General features: G+C 54.3%; 1 protein-coding gene across 1 annotated transcript; it reads left to right on the top strand.

Annotated features, from left to right (window-relative positions):
- The first annotated feature begins 14,574 nt into the window (after positions 1 to 14,574).
- Positions 14,575 to 15,633, top strand: LOC141955725 (olfactory receptor 14A16-like). Its single transcript, XM_074895322.1, has one exon. It carries the CDS (start codon positions 14,575 to 14,577, stop codon positions 15,631 to 15,633), a length of 1,059 nt encoding a protein of 352 aa, XP_074751423.1.
- Positions 15,634 to 23,238: the final 7,605 nt, after the last annotated feature.

The following is a 23,238-nucleotide window of genomic DNA, read 5'->3' as shown; positions in this document are numbered from 1 at the left end:
GGAGGAGAAAACTAAAGAATAATGAAAAGGCCCTTTTTCTAGAGAGTTTGCATCTGAAAAGTTGGCTTCAGAAATGGTCATTCTATTGGGACAGGTGAAAATACACAAAAGTTTAAAGAGATTTGATACACCATGTAGCAGCAGAGAGGTGCAATGAAGTTACAGGAGAAGATCAATATTTCTGTGGAATATCCCTCTGAAAAGGTCCCAGTACTGGGAGACATCTCTTGTGGGTGAGGACAAGCCAATGTTGCCCCCACCTTTGAAGGAGGCCAGAAGTGCCCCCCAGCACCCACTGGCTGCACAAGGTCACTGTGGTGAGGAGTGACCCTTGCAATGAGTCCTCTGGGGTGACATTCCCGGGCACCCAAAAGAGCAGATTGTGTCCAAACGCCGTCGGCATGGACCTCCCAAGGGGACATCATGGCTCCCCAGCCGGATTGCCTTCATGGGGAAGTGGCTGCGTTGGGACGTGAGGGGAGAGAGTGGGTGTCATGTCCCTCCAACTCAGCAAGACACTGGACACAGTCTCCCTCAATATTCTCGTACCCAAGTCAGGCCGTTACAGGCGGGCTGGGTCGGCAACGAGATGGGTAAAACACCCGTTGGAGGATCAGGCTCAGAGAGCTGTGGGGAAGGGGTCACCCCTACCTGGAGGTCAGTGGGAGATACCGGGGCGTTGTGGGGCAGCACAGGGGACACTTCTGGGACCTGGAGAGTTTAACAACTGTGCCCATGACCCAGAGGAGGCAACTCTTCTCTCAGGAAGACTATAAAGATGTCGTGAAGCTCTGCAGGGAGAACATGAGGAGAGGCAAAGCACAGCTAGAGCTCAACTTGGCCGCAGCTGTTTAGGATAACAAAAATGTTTCTATAAATTCGTTCACAGCAAAAGGAGGATGAGGGAAAATCTCCCTCCTTTGCTGGATGCAGAGGGAAACCTGGCAACTAAGGCTGAGGGAAAGGCTGAGGTGCTCAAGGCCTACTTGGCCTCAGCGTGTAGCAGTGGAAGTGGCTGTTCCCTGGACCCCCAGCCCCAGGAGCCGGGAGATGGGCAGGGGAAGCAGGCTGAGGGCAGCGCAGGGGAAGAGGAGGTGGTCAGAGACCTGCTGCACCGCTTGGATGCACACAAGGCTGTGGGAGCGGGTGGGTTACACCCAAGGGTGCTGAGGGAGCTGGCAGATGTGCTCGCCAAGGCACTGTCCGTGCTTTACCTGAGTCATGGCTGACTGGGGAGGGCCCATTGGACTGGAGAGTGGCACATGGGACACCCATCTACAGGAGAGGCAGGAAGGAGGATCCAGGGAACTACAGACCTGTCCGTGTGACCTGGGTGCCAGGGAAGGTGATGGAGCAGGTCACCTCGGGTGCCATTACAAGTCATCTAATGGACAGGCAGGGGATCAGGCCCAGTCAGCGGGGTTATGAAAGGCAGGTCCTGCCTGACAGACCTGATCTCCTTCTATGACAGGGCGACCTGCTGATTGGATGAGGGAAAGGCTGTGGGTGCTGTTTACCTTGACTTTAGCAAGGCCTTTGACACTGTTTCCCACAGCTTTCTTGTCCTGGTTCAGCTGGGATAGAGTCAAGTTTTTCCCCAGCAGAGAGCAAGGGGGAAGGGATCTCCAGCCGGGTTATTCATACCATGCTGACGTCAGGTCCAGGGGCGGAGCCTTTTTACTTTCGCTTCTGGTTTTGAGTTTTGCCATACACACGGCGGGCTTGCCCCTTGACCATTTTGCGGTATTTCTCTGTATATCTTCTGTCTTGTTCACTGTTATTGCTGTTTCTTGTTGTTATCATTGCCACTGCTACTATTCAGATTGTTTGATCACACTGTTGTATGAAATTTTCTTCTTATTTTAGCCGGAGTCTGTGCTTAACTTTCCAGCCCGACTGGCAGAGGGTGGGGGAAAGCAGCAACAGCAACGTGCTCTCCGATCCGGGCAGGGGTTAAACCTTACACATTTACAATTGGCGCCCAACGTGGGGCAGACCCTGACCAGAGTGTGACAGAGCAATCTGTTGGGTGTAATCTTTCTGTTTGTATTCGTGTTTATTTGATAAGAAAATGTTTGCAATGCTGGCCCACTTGCTTGCGTGGTGGGGCTGGATTAATCCTTCTATCCAGTGTATGATCCCAGTGGTGGCGTTTGTTATTGGTGGGAAATGTATCCAGGGTCTCATGTTGTTATAGGGGCTATCGAACACTTCTGCTGCCTTTGCATCGCTGTGTGTGGGGCGGGCCGGTACCTGTTTGCTGCCTGGGCTTTTGTTAGGGGTCTCACCCCCTCTATGGGTGAGCCAGGGGAAGAGATCCTCTCGGCTCTGGGGAGTTTCAGTTATCCTCGGAGCCTGCAGGCCAGAGTGATTGTGGCACAATGCCTTCTGAATGCCTGCCTGATTTCGGTTTTGGCCATGCGGCACTTCTCTAACAATAGCCGTGCCCGGAAACCTGCCCGAGGTCAGACAGCAGTGAGTGGCAAGGGGTGTGGGAGAAGATGGGCAAAGGCCTGAGTCGGTGGCACCCCCAATGCTTTGGAACTTCACTCCTGAGCAAATGCAGAGCCCTGAGAAGCTGATGGAGTGCTTAGAAAGGGTGTGTTACCAAACGGGCAAAACCCAGGAGACACAACTCGCTGCAATGTGTTGGGGACTTGCCCATGCCTACCGTGTCCTCTTTAATACCACCCGCTGCCCTCAAGGGGAGGAAAAGGCCACACAAACAATATCTGAACCGGGGGCACAGGCAGAGCCAGTCTCAGTCGCCTCCACCAGCACACAGACTGGGCCAGAAAGCCAGCCAGTTCCGGGATCAGTCGCCCCGATACAGAAACCAAAATATACCAGAAAGTCTGTTGGCAGAGTGAGGGATGAGGATGAGCCAGGCCCATCAGGGGAACAGGAGGAAGGGCCAGAGGTGACTGTCCGATCTCTGTTTCCGACTGAGCTGCGAGATATGCGGAGAGATTTTGGCAGCCTGGGAGGCGAGCAGATTTGCACCTGGCTGCTCCGATGCTGGGACAATGGAGCCAGTGCTTTTGAGATGGAGGGGAGAGAGGCCAGGCAGCTGGGATCTTTGGCCAAGGATGCTGGCATTGATAGGGAAATAGGGAAACAGACTCAAAGCCTCAGCCTTTGGAGGCGACGCCTGCTCAGTGTAAGGGAGAGGCACCCCTACAAGGGTGATCTCCTATGTCAGCTAGGCAAACGGACCAGCACTGAGAAAGGCATCCAGAACCTCAGGGAGCTGGCTGTGTTTGAGATGATCTATGGTGATCTGAATGATGAGCAGGCACCCATGGACCCAGATCAGGCCCCTTGCACACACCTGATGTGGCGACAGTTCCTGAAGAGCGCACCAGAAGCGCACTCGAAAGCATTGGCAATAGTGTCCTGGTGGACAGACACCCAGACTCTGACAGTGGATGGAGTGGTTGGCCAGCTCCGGCAATATGAGGGAAATCTCCCTTCATCTCAGCATTCCCTGGTCTCAGCTGTGGAGGAACTGTCTCAGAGGGTCCAGAAAATGGAAGAGGACATGTCCTACGTTCCACCTGCACGGGCTGATGTCTCAGCCATTAGAAGTAAACGTTTCCTCACCCAAGAGAAAAGCAGCAGAAGGTACACACCACGAGGCACCCTGTGGTTTTTCCTCCGCGACCATGCAGAAAACATGAGGAGGTGGGATGGACAGCCCACTGCTGCCCTGGCTGCACGAGTAGAGCAGCTGAAAGGGAAGACCATCACCAAAGGGGAGTCCTCCAAGAGGAGCGCAGCTCCAGTGTCCAGTCAGAAATCCCCCAGGCAGAACAGAATGGTGAACGTTATGTCTGACCCTCTTGAGGGGACCAGTGAATCATTCTTGCAAGAAGTGAGTGACGCTGAGCAGGATTGGAGGGGCCCTGCCTCCAGCCAGGTGGAGGAAAGGGATAATGGGATTTACTGGACAGTGTGGATCCGATGGCCTGGCATGTCAGACCCACAAGAGTATAAGGCTTTGGTGGACACTGGCGCTCAGTGCACCCTGATGCCATCGAGCTACAGTGGGGTTGAATCCATCTGCATCTCCGGAGTGACAGGGGGATCCCAGCAGCTGACCCTACTGGAAGCCGCAGGGAGCCTGACTGGGAGGGACTGGCATAAGCACCCCACTGTGACTGGCCCAGACGCCCCGTGCATCCTGGGCACAGACTACCGCAGGAGAGGGCACTTCAGAGACCCAAAAGGGTACCGGTGGGCTTTTGGTGTGGCTGCCCTGGAGGAGGTGGAACAGTTGTCCACCTTACCCGGCCTCTCAGAGGATCCCTCAGTGGTGGGGCGGCTTAAGGGTGAGGAGCAGCGAGTGCCGATTGCTACCAGGACGGTGCACCGGCGGCAGTACCGCACCGACCGAGATTCCCTGGTCCCCATCCATCAGCTGATCCGCCAACTAGAAAGCCAGAAGGTGATCAGCAAAACTCACTCACCCTTCCACAGCCCTATATGGCCGGTGAGAAAGGCCAATGGCGAATGGAGGCTAACTGTGGACTACCGTGGCCTGAATAAAGTTACGCCAGCGATGAGTGCTGCAGTGCCGGACATGCTGGAGCTCCAGTATGAACTGGAGTCGAAGGCAGCCAAGTGGTACGCCACGACTGACATTGCTAACGCTTTCTTCTCCATTCCGATAGCGCCAGAGTGCAGGCCACAGTCTGCGTTCACTTGGAGAGGCATCCAGTACACCTGGAATCGATTGCCCCAGGGGTGGAACCACAGCTCCACCATTTGCCATGGACTGGTCCATACTGCACTGGAGAAAGGTGGGGCTCCAGAACACCTGCAGTATATTGATGACATCATGGTATGGGGGGACACAGCCGAGGAGGTCTTTGAGAAAGGGAAGAAGATAATTGAAATCCTCCTGATGGCCGGCTTTGTCATTAAGCAAAAGAAAGTCAAGGGGCCTGCAAGGGAAATTCAGTTCCTAGGGATAAAATGGCAAGATGGGCGTCGCCACATCCCAGTGGAGGTGATAAACAAGATAACAGCCATGGCCCCACCAACCTCTAAGAAGGAGACTCAGTCTTTCCTGGGCGCTGTGGGGTTCTGGAGGATGCACATCCCGAACTACAGCCTGATTGTGAGCCCTCTCTACCACGTAACCCGTAAGAAGAACGATTTTGAATGGGGCCCTGAGCAACAACAATCCTTTGAACAGATTAAACGGGAGATTGCCCAAGCAGTAGCCCTCGGGCCAGTCCGGGAAGGGCAGGAGGTTAAGAACATGCTCTACACCGCAGCTGGGGAGAATGGCCCTACCTGGAGCCTCTGGCAGAGAGCACCTGGGGAGACGCGAGGCCGACCTCTGGGCTTTTGGAGCCGGGGATACAAAGGCTCTGAAGCTAATTACACACCAACTGAGAAGGAGATACTGGCAGCGTACGAAGGAGTTCGGGCTGCCTCAGAAGTGGTCGGCACTGAAACACAGCTCCTCCTGGCACCCCGACTGCCGGTGCTGGGGTGGATGTTCAAAGGAAAGGCCTCCTCCACGCATCATGCAACCGATGCCATGTGGAGTAGATGGGTTGCGTTGGCAACACAACGGGCTCGAATAGGGAATCTCAGCTGCCCAGGGATACTAGAGGTGATTAGGAACTGGCCAGAGAGCAAAGATTCCAGGATGTCACCAGAACAGGAGGTGACACGTGCTAAGGAGGCCCCACCATATAACGAGCTGTCAGATTAGGAGAAGCGATATGCCCTGTTCACTGATGGGTCTTGTCACATTGTGGGAAAACATCAACGGTGGAAGGCTGCTGTGTGGAGTCCCACACGATGGGTCACTGAAGCTGCTGAGGGACAGGGTGAATAGAGCCAGTTCGCAGAGGTGAAAGCCGTCCAGCTTGCTTTGGATATTGCTGAGCGGGAAAAGTGGCCAAGGCTCTACCTCTACACCGACTCGTGGGCAGTGGCGAATACCCTGTGGAAATGGCTGCAGCAATGGAAGCAGAACAACTGGCAACGTAAGGGTAAAACCGTCTGGGCTGCTGAAGTGTGGCAGGACATTGCAGCCCGTGCGGAAAACCTCGTGGTGAAGGTGCGCCATGTGGATGCCCACGTACCCAAGAGTCGGGCCACTGATGAACATCGACTCAACCAGCAGGCAGACCAAGCTGCTAAGATCAGAGTGGCTCAGGTGGACTTGTACTGGCAGCGCAAAGGTGAACTGTTCATAGCCCGGTGGGCCCACGAGACCTCGGGCCTCCAAGGTAGGGATGCAACATACAGGTGGGCTCGAGATCGAGGGGTGGACCTCACCTTTGACACCATTGCAGAGATCATCCACGGGTGTGAGACGTGTGCTGCAATCAAACATGCCAAGCGGGTGAAGCCCCAGAGAAATGGAGAGCGATGGCTGAAATATAGATATGGAGAGGCCTGGCAGATGGACTACATCACACTGCCACAGACCCGCCACAGGAAGCGCCACGTGCTCACAATGGTGGAAGTAACCACTGGATGGCTGGAAGCTTACCCAGCGCCCCACGCCACTGCCCGAAACACCATCCTGGGCCTTGAGACCCAAGTCCTGTGGCGACACAGCACCCCAGAGAGAATTGAGTCAGACAACAGGACCCACTTCCGTAACAACCTCATAAGTGCCTGGGCAGAAGAACATGGCATCGAGTGGGTCTGCCATATCCCCTACCACGCACCAGCCTCTGGGAAGATCGAGCGCTGCAATGGACTGTTAAAAACCCCATTGAAAGCACTGGGAGGTGGGACCTTCAGAGACTGGGACATGCATCTAGCAAAGGCCACCTGGCTAGTCAACACAAGAGGGTCTGCCAGTCGAGCTGGCCCGGCTCAGTCGAAACCTCCCCGTGCTGTAGATGGGGATAAAGTCCCTGTGGTGCGCATGAGGAATATATTGGGAAAAATGGTCTGGTTTAGTCCTGCGCCAGGCAAAGGTAAAGGCAAACCCATCCACGGGATTGCTTTTGCCCAAGGACCTGGGTGCACCTGATGGGTGATGCAGGACGATGGAGAGGTCCGATGCGTACCCCAGGGGGACTTGATTCTGGGCGAGAACATGCCGTAAATTATGCTGTGCCGGTGTAAATTATTACTTTGTTATTGTTAACTGCTAACTGGCAGCTGGACATGACGCAGATGGTATAGAATAAAGGGGTGGATTATGTCCTGGTTCAGCTGGGATAGGGTCAAGTTTTTCCCCATCAGAGAGAGAGGGGGAAGGGATCTCCAGCCGGGTTATTCATACCATGCTGACGTCAGGTCCAGGGGCGGAGCCTTTTTACTTTCGCTTCTGGTTTTGGGTTTTGCCATACAGGCGGCGGGCTTGCTCCTTGACCATTTTGCGGTATTTCTCTGTATATCTTTTGTCTTGTTCACTGTTATTGCTGTTTCTTGTTGTTATCACTGTTACTGTTGTTGTTCAGATTGTTCTATCACTCTGTTGTATTAAATTCCTTGTTACTATAGCCCGGGTCTGTGCCTAACTTCCAGCCCGACCGGCCGCGGGTGGGGGAGGGGCAACGGCAACGTGCTCTCCCATCCCAGCAGGGGTTAAACCTGTACAAGCCTCTCTCCAGATACTCCTCCCGCTAGCAGCACGTACAGGTAACAAATCTGGGGGGAAAACAACGAGTTTCCACCTCGCCTTTGGGCCACATCACCACCTGGAATCCCCCGACCCACAATCACCACCATCTTTTGCCACAAAACCCTGAGGAACTCGATGCTAAACACACATCTGTATTTTAAGAGAATCTGGCAGTTTCTCCTCCACTTGGGCCCCCTCCAATCCTCCAGCTACAAAAATAACAATTTTCAAAGAAATTAGGTGGTTTCTCCTCGGTTTCGTCCCGTCTCATCTCTACCACCAACCAAAATACCAATTTTGAGGAGATTGGGTTGGTTACTCCTCAATCAGGCCATGTCACAACTCCTGCAGTAACAAAATACCCATTTTTAAGAGAATTCAGTGGTTGATCCTCCATCCAATTCCCTCTCATCTCCTCTGTACACATAAATATCCATTTTAAAAAGAGTTTGGTGGTTTCTCCTAAATTCATTCACCCCTCAGGTCTTCTCCCAAAAAAATCACCCATTTCTAAGAAAATTTGGTGCTTCCTCCTCGATCTGTTCCAACATTGCCTCTTGGCCCCACCCCTTGCTCTCCGAGGGTGCACATTTTGGGTTAAAAACCCTCTTTTAACCTCCACATCTCCCCCTCCTCTTCGAAACCAACTCCCCCCACCCCAACTCCACCGCTCCCACCTCACCCAGAAGACTCCGAGACAGCCAACAATGCCCCTTTTTTCCCCTTTGTTCCACCCCTATCTTTCTTCCCTTTTGCCCACCTCGACCCTTCCTCCCCAGACGTCCCTCCTGCTCCTCCCAACATCACGGTGACACCGGAGAAGACCGAGTACCTCCTTGGCGACAACGTCTCCCTCCGTTGCGTTTCTCCTTGGTCCGAAGAAAAAATCCGAGGTTTCCAATTTTCAGGAACGAGCGGTTGGGCCGTGGACGTCCGGACAACAAAGAGGAGTTACGTCTACACCTTCAACCTGACGACGCTGAAGGACGGCGGCTCGCACGCCTGCACCTACACCCTCATCAACCGCCACCGCCAACTCATTCGGTCCCACGAGAGCAAATCCATCATCATCAATGTCAAAGGTAGGTGAGATCTCGCCCCGTTGGCCTCCTCCCACCGATTTCCCCGCTTTTGGCCTCAGAAAGGGCCTTTTTCTCCTTAAATCCCCCCATGGCAAAGCCAAATTCCCCTCAGCTCCCCGCCAAAGTTCACCAAGTTGGTGAAGGAATACTTGAATCCTACCCAAAAACCTTCATCTGACGTTTCTCTTTCACCTTTCAGACCATCCGCTTCAACCCACCTTGACCTTGACGCCTTCCAGCTGCGTCGCCATTGAAGGCCAAGCCCTCGTCTTCCTCTGCGCAGCCCCGGCAGGGGACAGGGAGCGGAGGTTTAATTTCTACAAGGACGAGGTCAAAGTCATCGACGGGGTTGAGTTGACCTTATGGAAGACTGGGGCCCAACCGCGGGTGGCGACCAGTGTCCACAACCACACTGGCAACTTCAGCTGCGGCTACAAGGAGGAAATCGGAGGCCGGTGGATCCCGTCCTACCTCAGCCAACCCATCGACGTCCTTGTCAAAGGTAGCGCTGCATTTTTTTGGCTAAATCCTACCGGTTTTGGCCACGGCAAAGAGCCACCGGTTTGGTGAAACCACCCTAAACCCCAAAACACCTTGGTTTGCTTTTCATGGCCAAGTTGGTTGAGCAGAAGCCAACTTTTGGCCAACTCAAGCCGTGCCCCGATGACCGTTTTGACCAAAATTACCGTTTTTAAGCCAGTTTTCCTCCCCCCCGACTTTTATTCCCAGAGCATGCGTCCCTTCCCCAGTTGAGCGTAGACCCTCCCAGCGGGGTGGTGAGTGAGGACGACCCGCTCCGCCTCTACCTGCGCGGCCTCCAGAGACGACATCAAGTTGAAGTTTCGCTTCTACAGGAGGTGGGTTCAGATCCCGCCAGGCCTAAGGGGTGTCAAAATTAGGAACAATGGGAATTTTTCCCAGCTTTTTTCCCCAAAAGTCCCAGGAATTTTGGTGGGAAATTCAGCTGCGGGGTGGAAGAGGAGGTGGGGGGATGTGGGTGCTGTCCCCCCCAAGTGAAACCTTGGACATCACCATCAAGGGTAAATCTGTTAGGTCTCCCACCGAAGTTTTCCAAACTTCATGGCTCAAATTGGCCCCCAAAGAAGGCAAATTAAGGCAAAAAACAGTGGAAGGGAAAGGGCTGAGAGCGGCCGATTTCTGTCCTTTCCCGACGGAGGAGCATTTAAATGGCTTCAGCGCAGCTTTTGGGTCTTCTCCAACGGCCAAGAGCCGCTCTGGGAAGGTCTGAGGGAGCTCGGACTCGCAGGTTGACTAAAAGAAGATGGAGATGAGTTTGGGGGGTTCCGTCTTCCCCTGAGCAGGGACTTCATCTCCTCGAGATGATGAATTTCATCTGGTCATGTCACGTCCCGCTCCGACGAGGGGGACAAGTGACTCAGATTCGCAAATCCCCAATTGGAGCGGACAACAAGTCTCCAAGTTCAAGCATTTATTAACTACCTACAATGCACTAATTGAACACATCATAATTGGCTAAGTACAGAGCAAGTTGTGGCGAGCAATATAATATGCTTTGCATTTCTTAATAGAAAAAGGAAAATAGGGAGACAGAGGGAATGGGGGAATACAGATCACCGGTCTGGGTTCCTGCGCTGATCCCGCCGGCGAGGGTTCCAGGAGGCGGCCGTCTTCTTCGCTGGCATTCGTCTTCTTCGCTTCACTGCTTTCTCCAGACGGTCGGGGGGTGGGGGGGGTGGGGGTGGGGGGCAGGGAGAGAGAGCGAGTCCTTTCTTCCCCCCTTTGATTTATACCCATTTTCCTTGGGTCCGTCCCCTAGGTCGACCCACAGAGCTACGTATCCCATGTACAGGGAGGGGTAAGGTGTTTCATGGGATGATGTCATTAGCATGGTCATGTCAGCCCTCATTACTATATTGAGGGGTGTCAACTTTAATATGCATTTTGTGGATAATGAAGCAAAGTTCATTCACCGGACACATGGCCCTTGCAATGTGCCCAGGTGCCCCAGGGCAGAGCCGTCCTGTCTCCACAGGGCTCTCTCCCCCAGCTACATCGGGCAGCGTTGTCAGCTTGGGCCTCCACAGAATGCACCCTGGGACTCAGAGTTTTGTCTTGCGAGTGTTTGGGGCATTTCTTCAATCAGCCTCAACTTTTGCTTTCCCAGGTTGTTTGTCTTAGTTTCTCACAGGCCTGGTTTCTCGTCTCTCACACCACCTGCCCCTGGCCATCCCGCCATCGGCATGTCCTGACCTTTATACAAAAGCAGCAGCACACGCCCGTGGGAACATCCTCTGTTGGGGGCAGCAGGAGCAAGAAAACCCTTGTGAGAGCAGCACTGTAACTGGTAACACGGAAAGAGCTCACAGGGGCACAATGAGAGAACAGTTCCAGGGGTGGGATCTGCACAGCTCCCTGCACCGGGATCAAAACCCTGTCCTTGTGCAAACCAGCACCCAAGCCTGCTGCTGGCCTGCCAGGGATTGCGGCAGGTGTGACCTCACAGCTGCCTTCACAGCCATGCACCTGCTGCTGGCCCACGAGATCCTGAGGCACAGCTGAGCTCATCCCAGCGCTCCACACCAGCTCCTCCTCGTGGCCCACGAGGGGATCAGATACAGGTCACCTCACGTTCCGCTTCCAAGGCCTTACGGCTGCTCTAGAACCCTGCAGGGCCTGTGCTGCCCCCAAGGGCCAGACAGACCAAGTCAGGGTTAGGATAGGGACTCAGGGGGACGGGGTCAGAGTGTGGGAACAAGGGCTTCCGAGGGTTAGGTGGTAAAACCCAGGCTGTTACTGGGGCACACTGGGATGCCCTGGAGTGTCATGGCCATGGGAGGGGAGGGTCTGAGGGCAGCAGAACTCATGGTGCCTGCCTTGTTCAGTTCCCCTGTAGAGACACCACAAGACCTCAATGGTTGCTGGGATGTCCCCAGTACCAGCAAGGGATGGGAGAACCAAAGTGCCCTCCAGTTGCCCAGACTGGAGGCCCTCCAAGTCCACCCCACTAATTACCACCACGCCATAACCTGCTCTCGCTTTGAGGAATGCCTCGGGAAGAAGAGCAAAGGGGTGCTCTGGACTGGATCTTGGTGGGCTGGGGGTGGGCACAGCTTTCCCCAGTCCCCACAGGCCCATGGCTTCCCCTGGTCTGAGCAGGAAAATCCCTTCTGCCCTGCCCAGCCCCATTCCTCCAAGTGTCCCCGGGGATACCTGTCCATGCAAGGGCCAGGGGTGGGGACGGAGACAAGGAGAGAGTGAGGAATTCATGTCCTCCAAAGGGGAGGGGTGGAGGTGGGGGAGACCCAAAGACAGGGCACTGGGGGGAATTAGTGGACACCAGGGTACGGGGCTGGAGGGGTTGCCGGGACAGGACTGTGTCGAGTGCAAGTGAGGATGAAAGGAATTCAAGTGGAGGGACACGGAGACTGCAAGCAGAGTGGCTGTTGGGGACAGAAGGAAGAGGAGTGCAGAGGACAAACCCAATGGGACTGGAGAGTGTTTGGGAGTGGGGGATCAAGGCAGGGGATCCGGGGACACTCCTGCAGGGGACAGGATGGACAGTGAAGGAGTGAGGGGAGAGAGGGAAGGAAAGGCCTCGGGAGGGATTCAAGGGAGGGGATTTGGGGACCCCAGAGAGGACATGAAAGAGATGCCAGGGATGAGATGTCTGAAGGGAGCAAACCAATGGGATAGGGAGGGATAAAAGGGGTGGAGGTGGGGGCATCGGGAAAAGAATTTTCCTTTGTAGTAAGATACAGCGTGAGAAAGGACTAATGCCGCCAAGTGCAGCTGAGGAGGCCCAGGCTGGGCAGAGAGCAATGTCCCTGGAAGGGCAGTGCTGTGGTGGAACAGGTCACCCCGAGGGAGACTGGAGCAGCCCCAGGCTTTGTGTGTCAAGGAGCAGGCAGGGAGGACGCAGAGATCTCAGGAAAGGAAGGGAGATGCTCAGGGGAGAGCAGGGTGTGGGAGCTGGGTGGACGTCTCCAGCCGGCAGAGAAAGAGGTGCAGGTGTGGGACACGGTGGGACAGCCTGTGGTGGAGACGACAGAGGCGTGAGCAAAGTCTGAGCATCCCCCAGCAGAGCTGAGCTCTCTCTGCCCTTGGCTCTGGCTGGTGTCTCTGCCACTGGTGGCCATGAGGAAGCCCCTTCCCCTCCCAGCACTGGGTCTCATGGCCTCCCCTTCCCCAGCCGAGAGCCTGGCAGGGGTTGGACCATAGTCCTGCCCTTGGCATTGCCCATCCCCACATCACCCTGCCCCAGGAAGAGCCCTGAGGAACAGCATCTGACTTCCCAGGGGCTGGGGGTCAGGGCGTGGCCCTTTGCTCCCTGTAACACACCCAGGTTTGCTCAGAATCTGTTCCACACTGACAGGGCCTTTGTTTCCCTGTCATCTCTGCCGGGAGTTTTCTGCTGTAACCAGCCCCGCAGGAGGTTTGTCAGGAACGGTCCTCACTGGGAGCCATTAACACTCCAAGAAACTTTGCAGTTGGCCTCTGGCTTTGACTTCCTGACTGGCACCTTCATCATCCAATCACTGTCTGAGGTCCGTGGACTCAGACCAACCCTCCTCAAGGAGTCATTAAAATGCCTTGGGCTTGCATTCTGCTGTGATGCTGGGCCGGGCTGCTGGGCTGGAGGGAGCTGAGGGCAAGTGGTCAGCGCTGCAGAGAGCCAGCTCTGCCCAGGAGCAGCTCCTCTGCATAGCGCAGCAGGGCTGAGGGCACTGCCTGCAGGCACCGAGGGCAGAGGAGCCGGGCACAGAGAGGGCAGAGGCAGACGGCACTGGCAGGGTGCTGAGAGCTCACTGCAGGAGAAATCTTCCCAGCCCGTGACACCGTCAGTCTGTGGGTGCGGGGCAGGGCAGCTGCAGGTGGCGGAGGGATGTGGTGAGGCCGGCACAGCCCCAGGAATCTCCCTGGTGTCTGGAGGAGGAGGCCGTGCTCCCGAGCAGGGCTTCCCTGCTGCGCTGCCAGAGGGACAGGCCATGGCTCTGCCTTCTCCCGGGGACGGCTGCAGGGGGTGCAGGCGCGGGTGCAGCCGGGGGTGCCCAGGGCTGTCCTTCCGAGCAGGGTCCCTGCACCCCCGGGGCTGTGTGCTGGGGCAGGGACTCTGCCGCCGGCCAGGGTCAGCACTCAGCCTGCCCGGGGAGCTGCCCACGGCGCCGGGGGGAGCAGCTGTGGGGGGCAGGAGAGACCCCGGCAGGGCAGGGTCCTGCTGCTGTGGAGAGGGTGCTGCCTGGGGCAGGGCTGCTCACAGCCCCACATCACCCCCAGGACAGTTCCAATGATGATTTATAGCTGGAATGTCAAGGCAGGGATTAGTTAAAACATAAGGATCTTTCTTTTTTCTGTGATTATAGTTGTCTTTGTGGAATTTGGGGGGAGAAATGGAAATGGAGTTCTCATGTTTGAGCAGGGCAGCTCAGATCAAGTCGGAGGGACAGAGCAGCTGCCCTCACTCTGCACTAAGCCACAGGCCATCCTCTTGCCTTGCAGGACTCGCTCTGTTCTCCCTGGGTGCAGCAGAAACGCTGAGGGATTCTGACATCCAGGAACACTCACCAGGTGAGATGGAGGGAGCTTCAAAAATCCAAATGTCTCTAACTGCCTTCTGCCGTCCTCGTTCCTCAGCCCTGGCAGTGCAGATGCTGACAGGCCCTTTTGCATTACAAATGCTCACATATCAGAAAGTCGAACACCTGCTCTGGCTCCTGCCCGCAGTGTTTACACAAACTCGCTGCTGCAGAGCAGGGCTGACGCATGGGCAGCCTGTGGGCAGAGGCCCTGCTGCTCAAGGTACATTAATCCAGTGTCAGCTGGAGTTCCAGTAACATAACAGAGGGAAATTGTCCTAGAAAACGAAAAATGGGAGCATGGGTACAGTAGGGAGAGGGGCATTGGGAAATGACACTGATTTTGGTCAGAAGAGTTACCCCTAAATTGTCACTGTTGTTTCCTCCTTTGACAGTCCTCCATGTCCAGAGGCAGCAAATGTCCAACGGCAGCTCCATCACCGAGTTCCTCCTCCTGGCATTCGCAGACAGACGGGAGCTGCAGCTCCTGCACTTCTGGCTCTTCCTGGGCATCTCCCTGGCTGCCCTCCTGGGCAACGGCCTCATCATCACCGCCATCGCCTGTGACCACCGCCTGCACACCCCCATGTACTTCTTCCTCCTCAACCTCTCCCTCCTCGACCTGGGCTCCATCTCCACCACTCTCCCCAAAGCCATGGCCAACTCCCTCTGGCACAACAGGCACATCTCCTACTTGGGGTGTGCTGCACAGCTCTTTTTCTTTCTGTTCTTGATCTCAGCAGAGTTTTATCTCCTCACCATCATGTCCTACGACCGCTACGTTGCCATCTGCAAACCCCTGCACTACGGGACCCTCCTGGGCAGCAGAGCTTGTGTCCACATGGCAGCAGCTGCCTGGGGCACTGGGTTCCTCAATTCTCTCCTGCACACGGCCAACACATTTTCACTGCCTCTATGCCAGGGCAACACCCTGGACCAGTTCTTCTGTGAAATCCCCCAGATCAAGCTCTCCTGCTCACACTCCTACCTCAGGGAAGTTGGGCTTATCATGGTCAGTGCCTGTTTGGCTTTTGGGTGTTTTGTGTTCATTGTGGTGTCCTATGTGCAGATCTTCAGGGCCGTGCTGAGGATCCCCTCTGAGCAGGGACGGCACAAAGCCTTTTCCACGTGCCTCCCTCACCTGGCCGTGGTCTCACTGGTTGTTGGCACTTCATTTTTTGCCCACCTGAAGCCGCCCTCCATCTCCTCCCCATCCCTGGACCTGGTGGTGTCATTTCTGTACTCGGTGGTGCCTCCAGCAGTGAACCCCCTCATCTACAGCATGAGGAACCAGGAGATCAAGGATTCTCTCAGGAAAGTGTTCGGCTGTTTTTCAGCAGCCATAGACTGTCAACCATTCTTTGGAAATGACTCCCAGTATATATCATGATAAATCAAGCATTTATTTCCTTCCTTATATAAATATTTTTTCCTTTTTCCATTTGTGATGATGTGATCTCCAAAGACATTCCATTACACCTTCCCTCCTACTTTAGTATCCACCCTTTTTGTGTGAATCAGGGACTTTGTCCAAAGGAGGAATCATGGACTCTGTGTCTTTAAGAAAAATAAATGAACACCCAAATCTTTGTCTTACATCAATCCTAACCAGGGCAGGAAAAAAGTGAATTTAAACACCTTTCTGGCTGCACCAGCTGAAGACTCTTCTCCTGTTCTGATCTGAAGGGATAGCACGGAGTGGCTGCAGACCCCTCAGGATCTGCTGGAGAGGAGAGCAGGGGACACAGGGTGCCCCTGACCTGCTTCTCCTTGTGCCATGGGTGCCTCCCATCTCTGGGGCTGACCCCTCCCTGCCCCCGAGGAGCTGCTGTGCCCTTCAGAGGGGCTGCGGCTGTGGGGTGAGTGCCCAGAGCACCCTGCAGTGGGCACTGCCTTGGGACTAACTCAGACTGGGCTGTGCCGGGGAGAGAGTTGGAGAGTGAGCAGGGGAGGTGGGAGAGCTTGGCGGGAGCTGGGCTGGGCTGGAAATTACTGGGGATATAAAACCAGGAGCATATAACTGGCACGGTGTGACCTCGCAGGGTGAGGACTCACACCAGGACATTTGTGGTGCAGAGCCAGGGCTTGTGGAAGGGATCGAAGACATGGAGGTGCAGGAGGGAAGGGGCTGCTCTGTGCCCTTGGTGACATGGGCCTTCATCACCCCCCAGTCCCTCCCGTCGGCCATTTCCAGCACTGCCCACTCACGCCGGTTTATGGGCGGTTTTGCTCGGTGCCCATCTCCTTCCTCCTACTGGTCTCGGTGCCTGTGTCAGGGGAGGAGCCAGCCCTGCCCCAGCCTCTCTTCTTGCCCAGACCTTGGCAGCCCCCAGAGCACGGCACTTTGGAACATTTCTGGGACAAAGCTGGGACTTATCTGGGGCCAGGCCATAGGGGTTGCCAAAGCAGGACAGCTGGTGGGGATGGACGCTGAGGTCTGGCAGGGGGGGTCTGCTGGGGGACATTTCCCCCCCCCGAACACACCCTGTCCTGGGCAGTGTCTGATGGGGGGCCGTGGGGGCATGTGTTGGGCACTGGGGCTGCACTGGTGCAGGGATGGGTCACAGGTGGGGGCCATGACACAGCCATCGGGAGGTGGCTGCAAGGACAGGCTGTGAAGGAGGAATTGAGAAATAGGAGCTGAGCTGAGCTGGGGCGTGTGTTTAGGAAAGCCAAAGGTCCCCTGGAGCTGAGGGGCCTGCAGGCAACATCCAGAGCAAAATGCAGAGCTTCAGTCGCTGCGTTTGAGGAAAAGGCTGAACATGGCCCATGGCAGGGGCTGCTGAATGGGGAGGGGGTTTCACAGCAGCAGAGACAGATGGGGATGAGGGGCTCAGCCTTTGCTTTAGTCTTTCCTGAGAAGGTCTCGCAGGCCTCTGCTCAGGGACAGGGCTCCTACTGACAGGCTTCTTCAGCCTGGAGAAGGGGGGGCCGAGGGGCACCGCACAGCCAGGGGGGCCTCCCCTTTTGCACCATGAGGCGAGCCAAGCACGGGAACAAGCGTTGGTCCCCCGGAGAGATTGTGAAGTCCTCTATCCTGGCAGGTTTTCAAGACCCGGATAGACCAAGCCCTAAGGAGCAAAGAGTCCCCGTATACCCGACTCTGCTTTGACTGCAGGGGGAGCCTGGGAGGCACTGCCTGAGACAGCTCTACATCACCCCTGCACCTCGCTGCATCCAGCTTTGACACACACAGAGGCTGGCCATGGTCTGGACCGTGAAGCTTCTACTTGTACATTTTAGTAATCAGGGAAGCTGAATGCCACTGGTGACTGAAATACCTTCCCACTGTTGATGGACAGCAAGGAGTTTCTCCTTCTGGTGCATTCCCATGCCACGTGGATTCCACCTGGGATGAGTATGATAGAAATGCTTAGAAATTATCAGTCAAAATGAAACAAGGAAGAAAGGAGGAGATATAAGAATAATTTTAAATAGAACTTCAGGCATTTATTATGGTTATTCCCTCTTTAAATTACTTTGTTTTGATATACCAATGTTTGGGGGATTTCATGAATATTTTTTTAATTATAATTTTGAAATACAAAAATATTTCCAGGACCAGGGTGGGATGTAGCTGCAGGACACAGCTGCCCTAACTCATAGGGCAGGAGATGCCTGGGGCAGTGCAGGTGCCCTGGGCCCCTCTGCCCGGCCTCTCCCAGCAGCTCCCCAGGGGCTCTGCTCTCCTGCAGGAGATGTCCTGGCCTGGGTGACCGCGGCCAGTCCCAGGGAAATCCGTCAGATCCCCCGGGGCGTCTGCCAGGGGCACTCGATGTCCATGGTGTATTGGTTCTGGCTGAGCTGGAATTGGTTTCCCCTATAGCAGCCCTCACGGTGCTGTGGTTTATGCTGGGAGCTGCAGGGTGTTGGCAGCACCCTGGTGTGGTGGCTGCTGCTGAGCAGGGCTTACACAGCACCAAGGCTCCTTCCGACATTTCCCCCAGTGGGACGGGGTGGGCAAGATCTTGGGAGGGGACACAGCCAGGACAGCTGACCCAAACGACCAAAGGGACATTCCAGACCATGTGACGTCTGCTCAGTGTAAAGCTGGGAGAAAGGAGGAAGGGGGTGGGGTCACCCTTGGTCCTCCGAGGCAACCACTACGCGTATGGGAGCCCTGATCCTGAGAAGGCCCCACATCGCCTGTCCATGGGAAGTAGAGAGTAAATCTGTTTGCTTTTGCTTCCGTGCGCGGACTTTTGCTTTGCTTTGCTTATATTAAAACTGCTTTTGTTTCACCCACAAGGGTTAGTTTATCTTCTTTCCCCTCTTTACCCTGTTGAGAAAACAAAGGGAAGGGGGGGGGGAAGTGATAGAGCGACTTGGTGGATACCTGGCATTTAGCCAGAGTCAAACCATCACAGTCTATTCTGGCGCCCAACGTGGGGCAAAACAACGGCACTTTTATATTAAATGTGCTGTAGCCATAGTAGTTATTAAGCAACAAGCTCTTGTGCTGGTCACGGGCTTGTTTATTGCGCTGCTTATCTTTATTTTGTTAAGCTCGGGAACATGCTGCAAGGAATCGGGAACATCATGAGCGGTTTTATTTTGCAGGCTCCCGAGGTACTTAGTCATCCTTATGTTAGTTCACTGATACTCTTTGTTAATGCTGTTCGCCTGTTGTGGGTTGTGTGGAGCTCGGTATGCTCTTGGTGTAAGAGAACGCAAATTTTGAGTGAATCGGTGCCAAAATGTGCTCTGAGGCGGCCTGTTCCTGGGTGGCAGGGGGAGTGGAAGGAGTTGGGCAGATTCCTAGGACGGTTATCACCTCCTGTAGCCTGGGATCTCACCCCTGAACAGGCAAGCAACCCCACAAAACTGACACATCACCTGATAGAGGGGTGCCTTGCCTATCCCAGTGAGAATCAGCAACTTCTAGCACTGTACTGGGGCCTGGCCTGTGCTTACCGAGCCGCAGTTCAGCACTCTCAAAGGGCTGTGGTTGGCATGGGAACTCAAACAATAACAACAACAGAGATTGCCCCCGTAGTAAAAAAGAAACAATGGACAAGGAGAACAACAGGCCCATACCCTCGATTAATAAGGGAGGAGAAAGAGGAGGAAGAAGCTGGTCCTTCAGCAAAGGCATCAGAAGAGGGAATAACAGAACTGAAACAGGAGGCGGAAACTACCCGGTCCCTGACGTCATCAGAACTGCGAGATCTGCGGCAAGACTACTGCCGCCAGCCGGGTGAGCGGATCGCTGCCTGGCTGCTGCGATGCTGGGATAACGGGGCAGATGCTCAACAGCTGGAAGGGAAGGAAGCCCAACAGCTGGGTTCCCTTGCTAGAAATCGAGGAATTGAAAGGGGAATTGGAAAAGAGACAGCAATTTGCAGTCTGTGGAGACGGCTCCTTTCAAGTGTTAAAGCAAGGTATCCTTTTAAGGAAGATCTTATGGACCACACCCCAGGGAAGTGGGCTACTGCAGATGAAGGTGTCCAGTACCTGAGAGAATTAGCAGTGATGGAAGTCATCTATGGTGATCCAGATAATGATGAAGCCCCTAAAAATCCAGAGGATGTCCCATGCACACGGGCCATGTGGAGGAAGGTGATTAAAGGTGCGCCATCCTCGTATTCTGCCGGCTTGGCCGCAATGTACTACCCAGAAATGGATGCAGGAGAAGGACTAAGATGTACGCCAGCTGTGGAGGCAGTCTCTTCCTGGCTTCAGAACTTTGAAGAGAGTCTTGGTACCTCCTCATCTCTACGGGCGAGTGCCCTGGATGTTAGGAGCTCCCCAAGAAATCATTTCTCTTCTGTCCCAGTCAGGGGGAAAGGGAAGCCAAGGCGCATGACACGTGGCGAACTCTGGTTCTTCCTGCGCGACCAGGGGGAGGACATGAGGAAGTGGGATGGTCAACCCACCTTTAAGTTGGAAGCACGTGTACATGAATTGCGAGGAAAGACCCCTGCCAACAAGAAGACATCTAAGAAGGTTGCTAATGTAGCTGGTGTAAAACCACAAGGAAGTAACCAGCGATCTCCCAGATACAGAAAGACTGAGATCACCTCCCTTGACCCTGAAGAAGGAACCTCCGGCCTGGCACGGCAAGAGTCAGACAGTGAGTACTCCGACCAAGAACAGGAATAGAGGGCCCCTGCCTCCAGCCAGGAGGAGGAAAGGGATGATCGGGTGTATTGGACAGTGTGGATTCGATGGCCTGGCACATCAAATCCACAGAGGTACCAGGCTTTAATTGACACCGGGGCACAACGTACACTAATGCCGTCAAGTTATAGAGGGGCAGAACCTATCTGGATCTCAGGAGTGACAGGGGGCTGTCAAGAACTATCAGTATTGGAGGCCGAGGTTAGCTTGACTGGGGACAAGTGGGAAAAACATCCCATTGTAACTGGCCCAGAAGCCCCTTGCACCTTGGGCATTGACTATCTCAAGAGGGGATACTTCAAAGACCCAAAAGGATACCGATGGGCTTTTGGTGTGGCCAGTGTGAATACAGAAAAGGTAAAACAGTTGTTTAATCTGCCTGGCCTCTCAGAAGATCCTTTTGTTGTGGGACTGTTGCAAGTTGAAGAACAACAGGTGCCAATTGCTATGAGGACCGTGCACCGACGGCAGTATCGTACAAACCGAGACGCTCTGGCTCCCATCCAAGAATTGATTCGTCAACTGGAGAACCAAGGTGTCATCAGTAAGACACATTCGCCTTTTAATAGCCCAATATGGCCAGTGCGAAAGTCTGACGGAGGGTGGAGGTTAACAGTAGACTATCGTGGCCTGAATGAAGTGACGCCACCACTGAGTGCTGCTGTACCAGATATGTTAGAGCTCCAGTATGAACTGGAGTCAAAGGCAGCCCAGTGGTACGCCACAATCGACATTGCCAATGCATTCTTTTCAATTCCTCTGGCAGAAGAGTGCAGGCCACAGTTTGCTTTCACGTGGAGGGGTGTCCAGTATACCTGGAATCGACTGCCCCAGGGGTGGAAGCACAGCCCCGCTATTTGTCATGGACTAATTCAAACTGCACTGGAAAAGGGTGATGCCCCTGAACACCTACAATACATTGATGACATCATTGTGTGGGGCAATGAGGCAGAAGAAGTGTTCAAGAAAGGACAAAGAGTAATTGAGATTCTTCTGAGAGCTGGGTTTGCCATAAAGAAAAGCAAGGTCAAGGGACCAGCACGAGAAATTCAGTTCTTGGGAATAAAATGGCAAGATGGACGCCGTCATGTGCCATTGGATGTTGTCAACAAGATAGCAACTATGTCTCCACCGACCAACAAGAAGGAAACACAAGCTTTCCTAGGACTTGTGGGATTTTGGAGGATGCATATTCCAGGTTACAGTCAGCTTGTGAGCCCTCTCTATCGAGTGACCCGAAAGAAGAACAATTTTCAGTGGGGTCCTGAGCAGCAACAAGCCTTTGAGCACATCAAACAGGAGATCGCTCGGGCGGTAGCTCTTGGGCCTGTTCGGACAGGACCAGCTGTGCAAAATATACTTTACACATCAACTGGGGATCACGGACTCACATGGAGCCTCTGGCAGAAGATACCAGGTGAAACTCGAGGTCGACCATTAGGATTTTGGAGCCGGGGATATCGAGGATCAGAAGCCCACTACACTCCGACTGCAAAGGAGATACTGGCAGCATATGAGGGGATTCGAGCTGCTTCAGAAGTTGTTGGTACAGAAGCACAGCTCCTCTTGGCACCACGGCTGCCTGTATTACATTGGATGTTCAAAGGAAACATCCCTTCCACACACCATGCAACCAGGGCTACCTGGAGTAAATGGGTTGCGTTAATCACGCAATGGGCTTGACAGGAAACCCAACCATCCAGGGATCCTGGAAGAGATCATGGACTGGCCAGAAGGTAGAGATTTTGGAGTGCGGCCTGAGGAGGTGGCTCGTGCCCAAGAGGCACCGCCATATAACGAGTTACCAGAAGATGAGAGGCGTTATGCTCTCTTTACTGATGGATCCTGTCGTGTGGTAGGAAGCCATCGGAAGTGGAAAGCTGCTGTGTGGAGTCCCACAAGACAAGTCGTTGAGGCCACTGAAGGAGAAGGAGAGTCAAGTCAGTTCGCAGAAGTAAAAGCGATCCAACTTGCCCTAAAGATTGCTGAACGGGAAAAGTGGCCAGTACTATATCTCTACACGGACTCCTGGATGGTGGCTAATGCCCTGTGGGGGTGGCTACAGGAGTGGAAGAAGACCAATTGGCAGCGCAGAGGTAAACCCATCTGGGCTGCTGCATTGTGGCAGGACATCGCTGCCCAAGTTGAAAACGTGGCTCTAAAGGTGCGTCACGTAGATGCTCATGTGCCCAAAAGGCGTGCCGCTGAAGAACATCAAAACAATGAGCAAGCAGACAAAGCTGCCAAAATTGAAGTAGCTCGGCTGGACCTGGACTGGGAGCGTAAGGGTGAGCTGTTTGTAGCTCGATGGGCCCATGAAACATCAGGGCATCTTGGCAGAGATGCAACGTACAGATGGGCTCGTGATCGAGGGGTGGACCTGACCATGGAGGCCATCTCACAGGTCACTCACGAATGTGACACATGTGCTGCAATCAAGCGAGCCACACGAGTAAAGTCTCCCTGGAACAGAGGGCGATGGCTGAGTTTTCAATAGGGTGAGGCCTGGCAGATTGACTCTATTGGACCACTGCCATGAACACGCCAAGGCAAGCGCTACATACTCACCATGGTAGAAGCAACTACGGGTTGGCTAGAAACATACCCTGTAAATCATGCCACTGCCCGAAATACCATCTTGGGTCTTGAAAGGCAAATTTTATGGCGACATGGTACTCCTGAAAGAATCGAGTCAGACAACGGGACCCATTTTCGAAATAATCTTATAAACTCCTGGGCAAAGAAACATGGCATTGAGTGGGTGTGTCACATCCCTTATTACCCACAAGCGTCTGGAAAGATTGAAAGATATAATGGACTGTTGAAGACTCTGTTGAGAGCATTGGACAATGGGGGATGGAAGCACTGGGATATA

This window comes from Athene noctua, unplaced genomic scaffold (assembly GCF_965140245.1).
Source record: "Athene noctua unplaced genomic scaffold, bAthNoc1.hap1.1 HAP1_HAP1_scaffold_490, whole genome shotgun sequence".
In the NCBI taxonomy this organism is placed as follows: Eukaryota; Metazoa; Chordata; class Aves; order Strigiformes; family Strigidae; genus Athene; species Athene noctua.
Note: the sequence above shows the minus strand (reverse complement) of the source record. Positions and strands in the feature narration are given on the sequence as shown.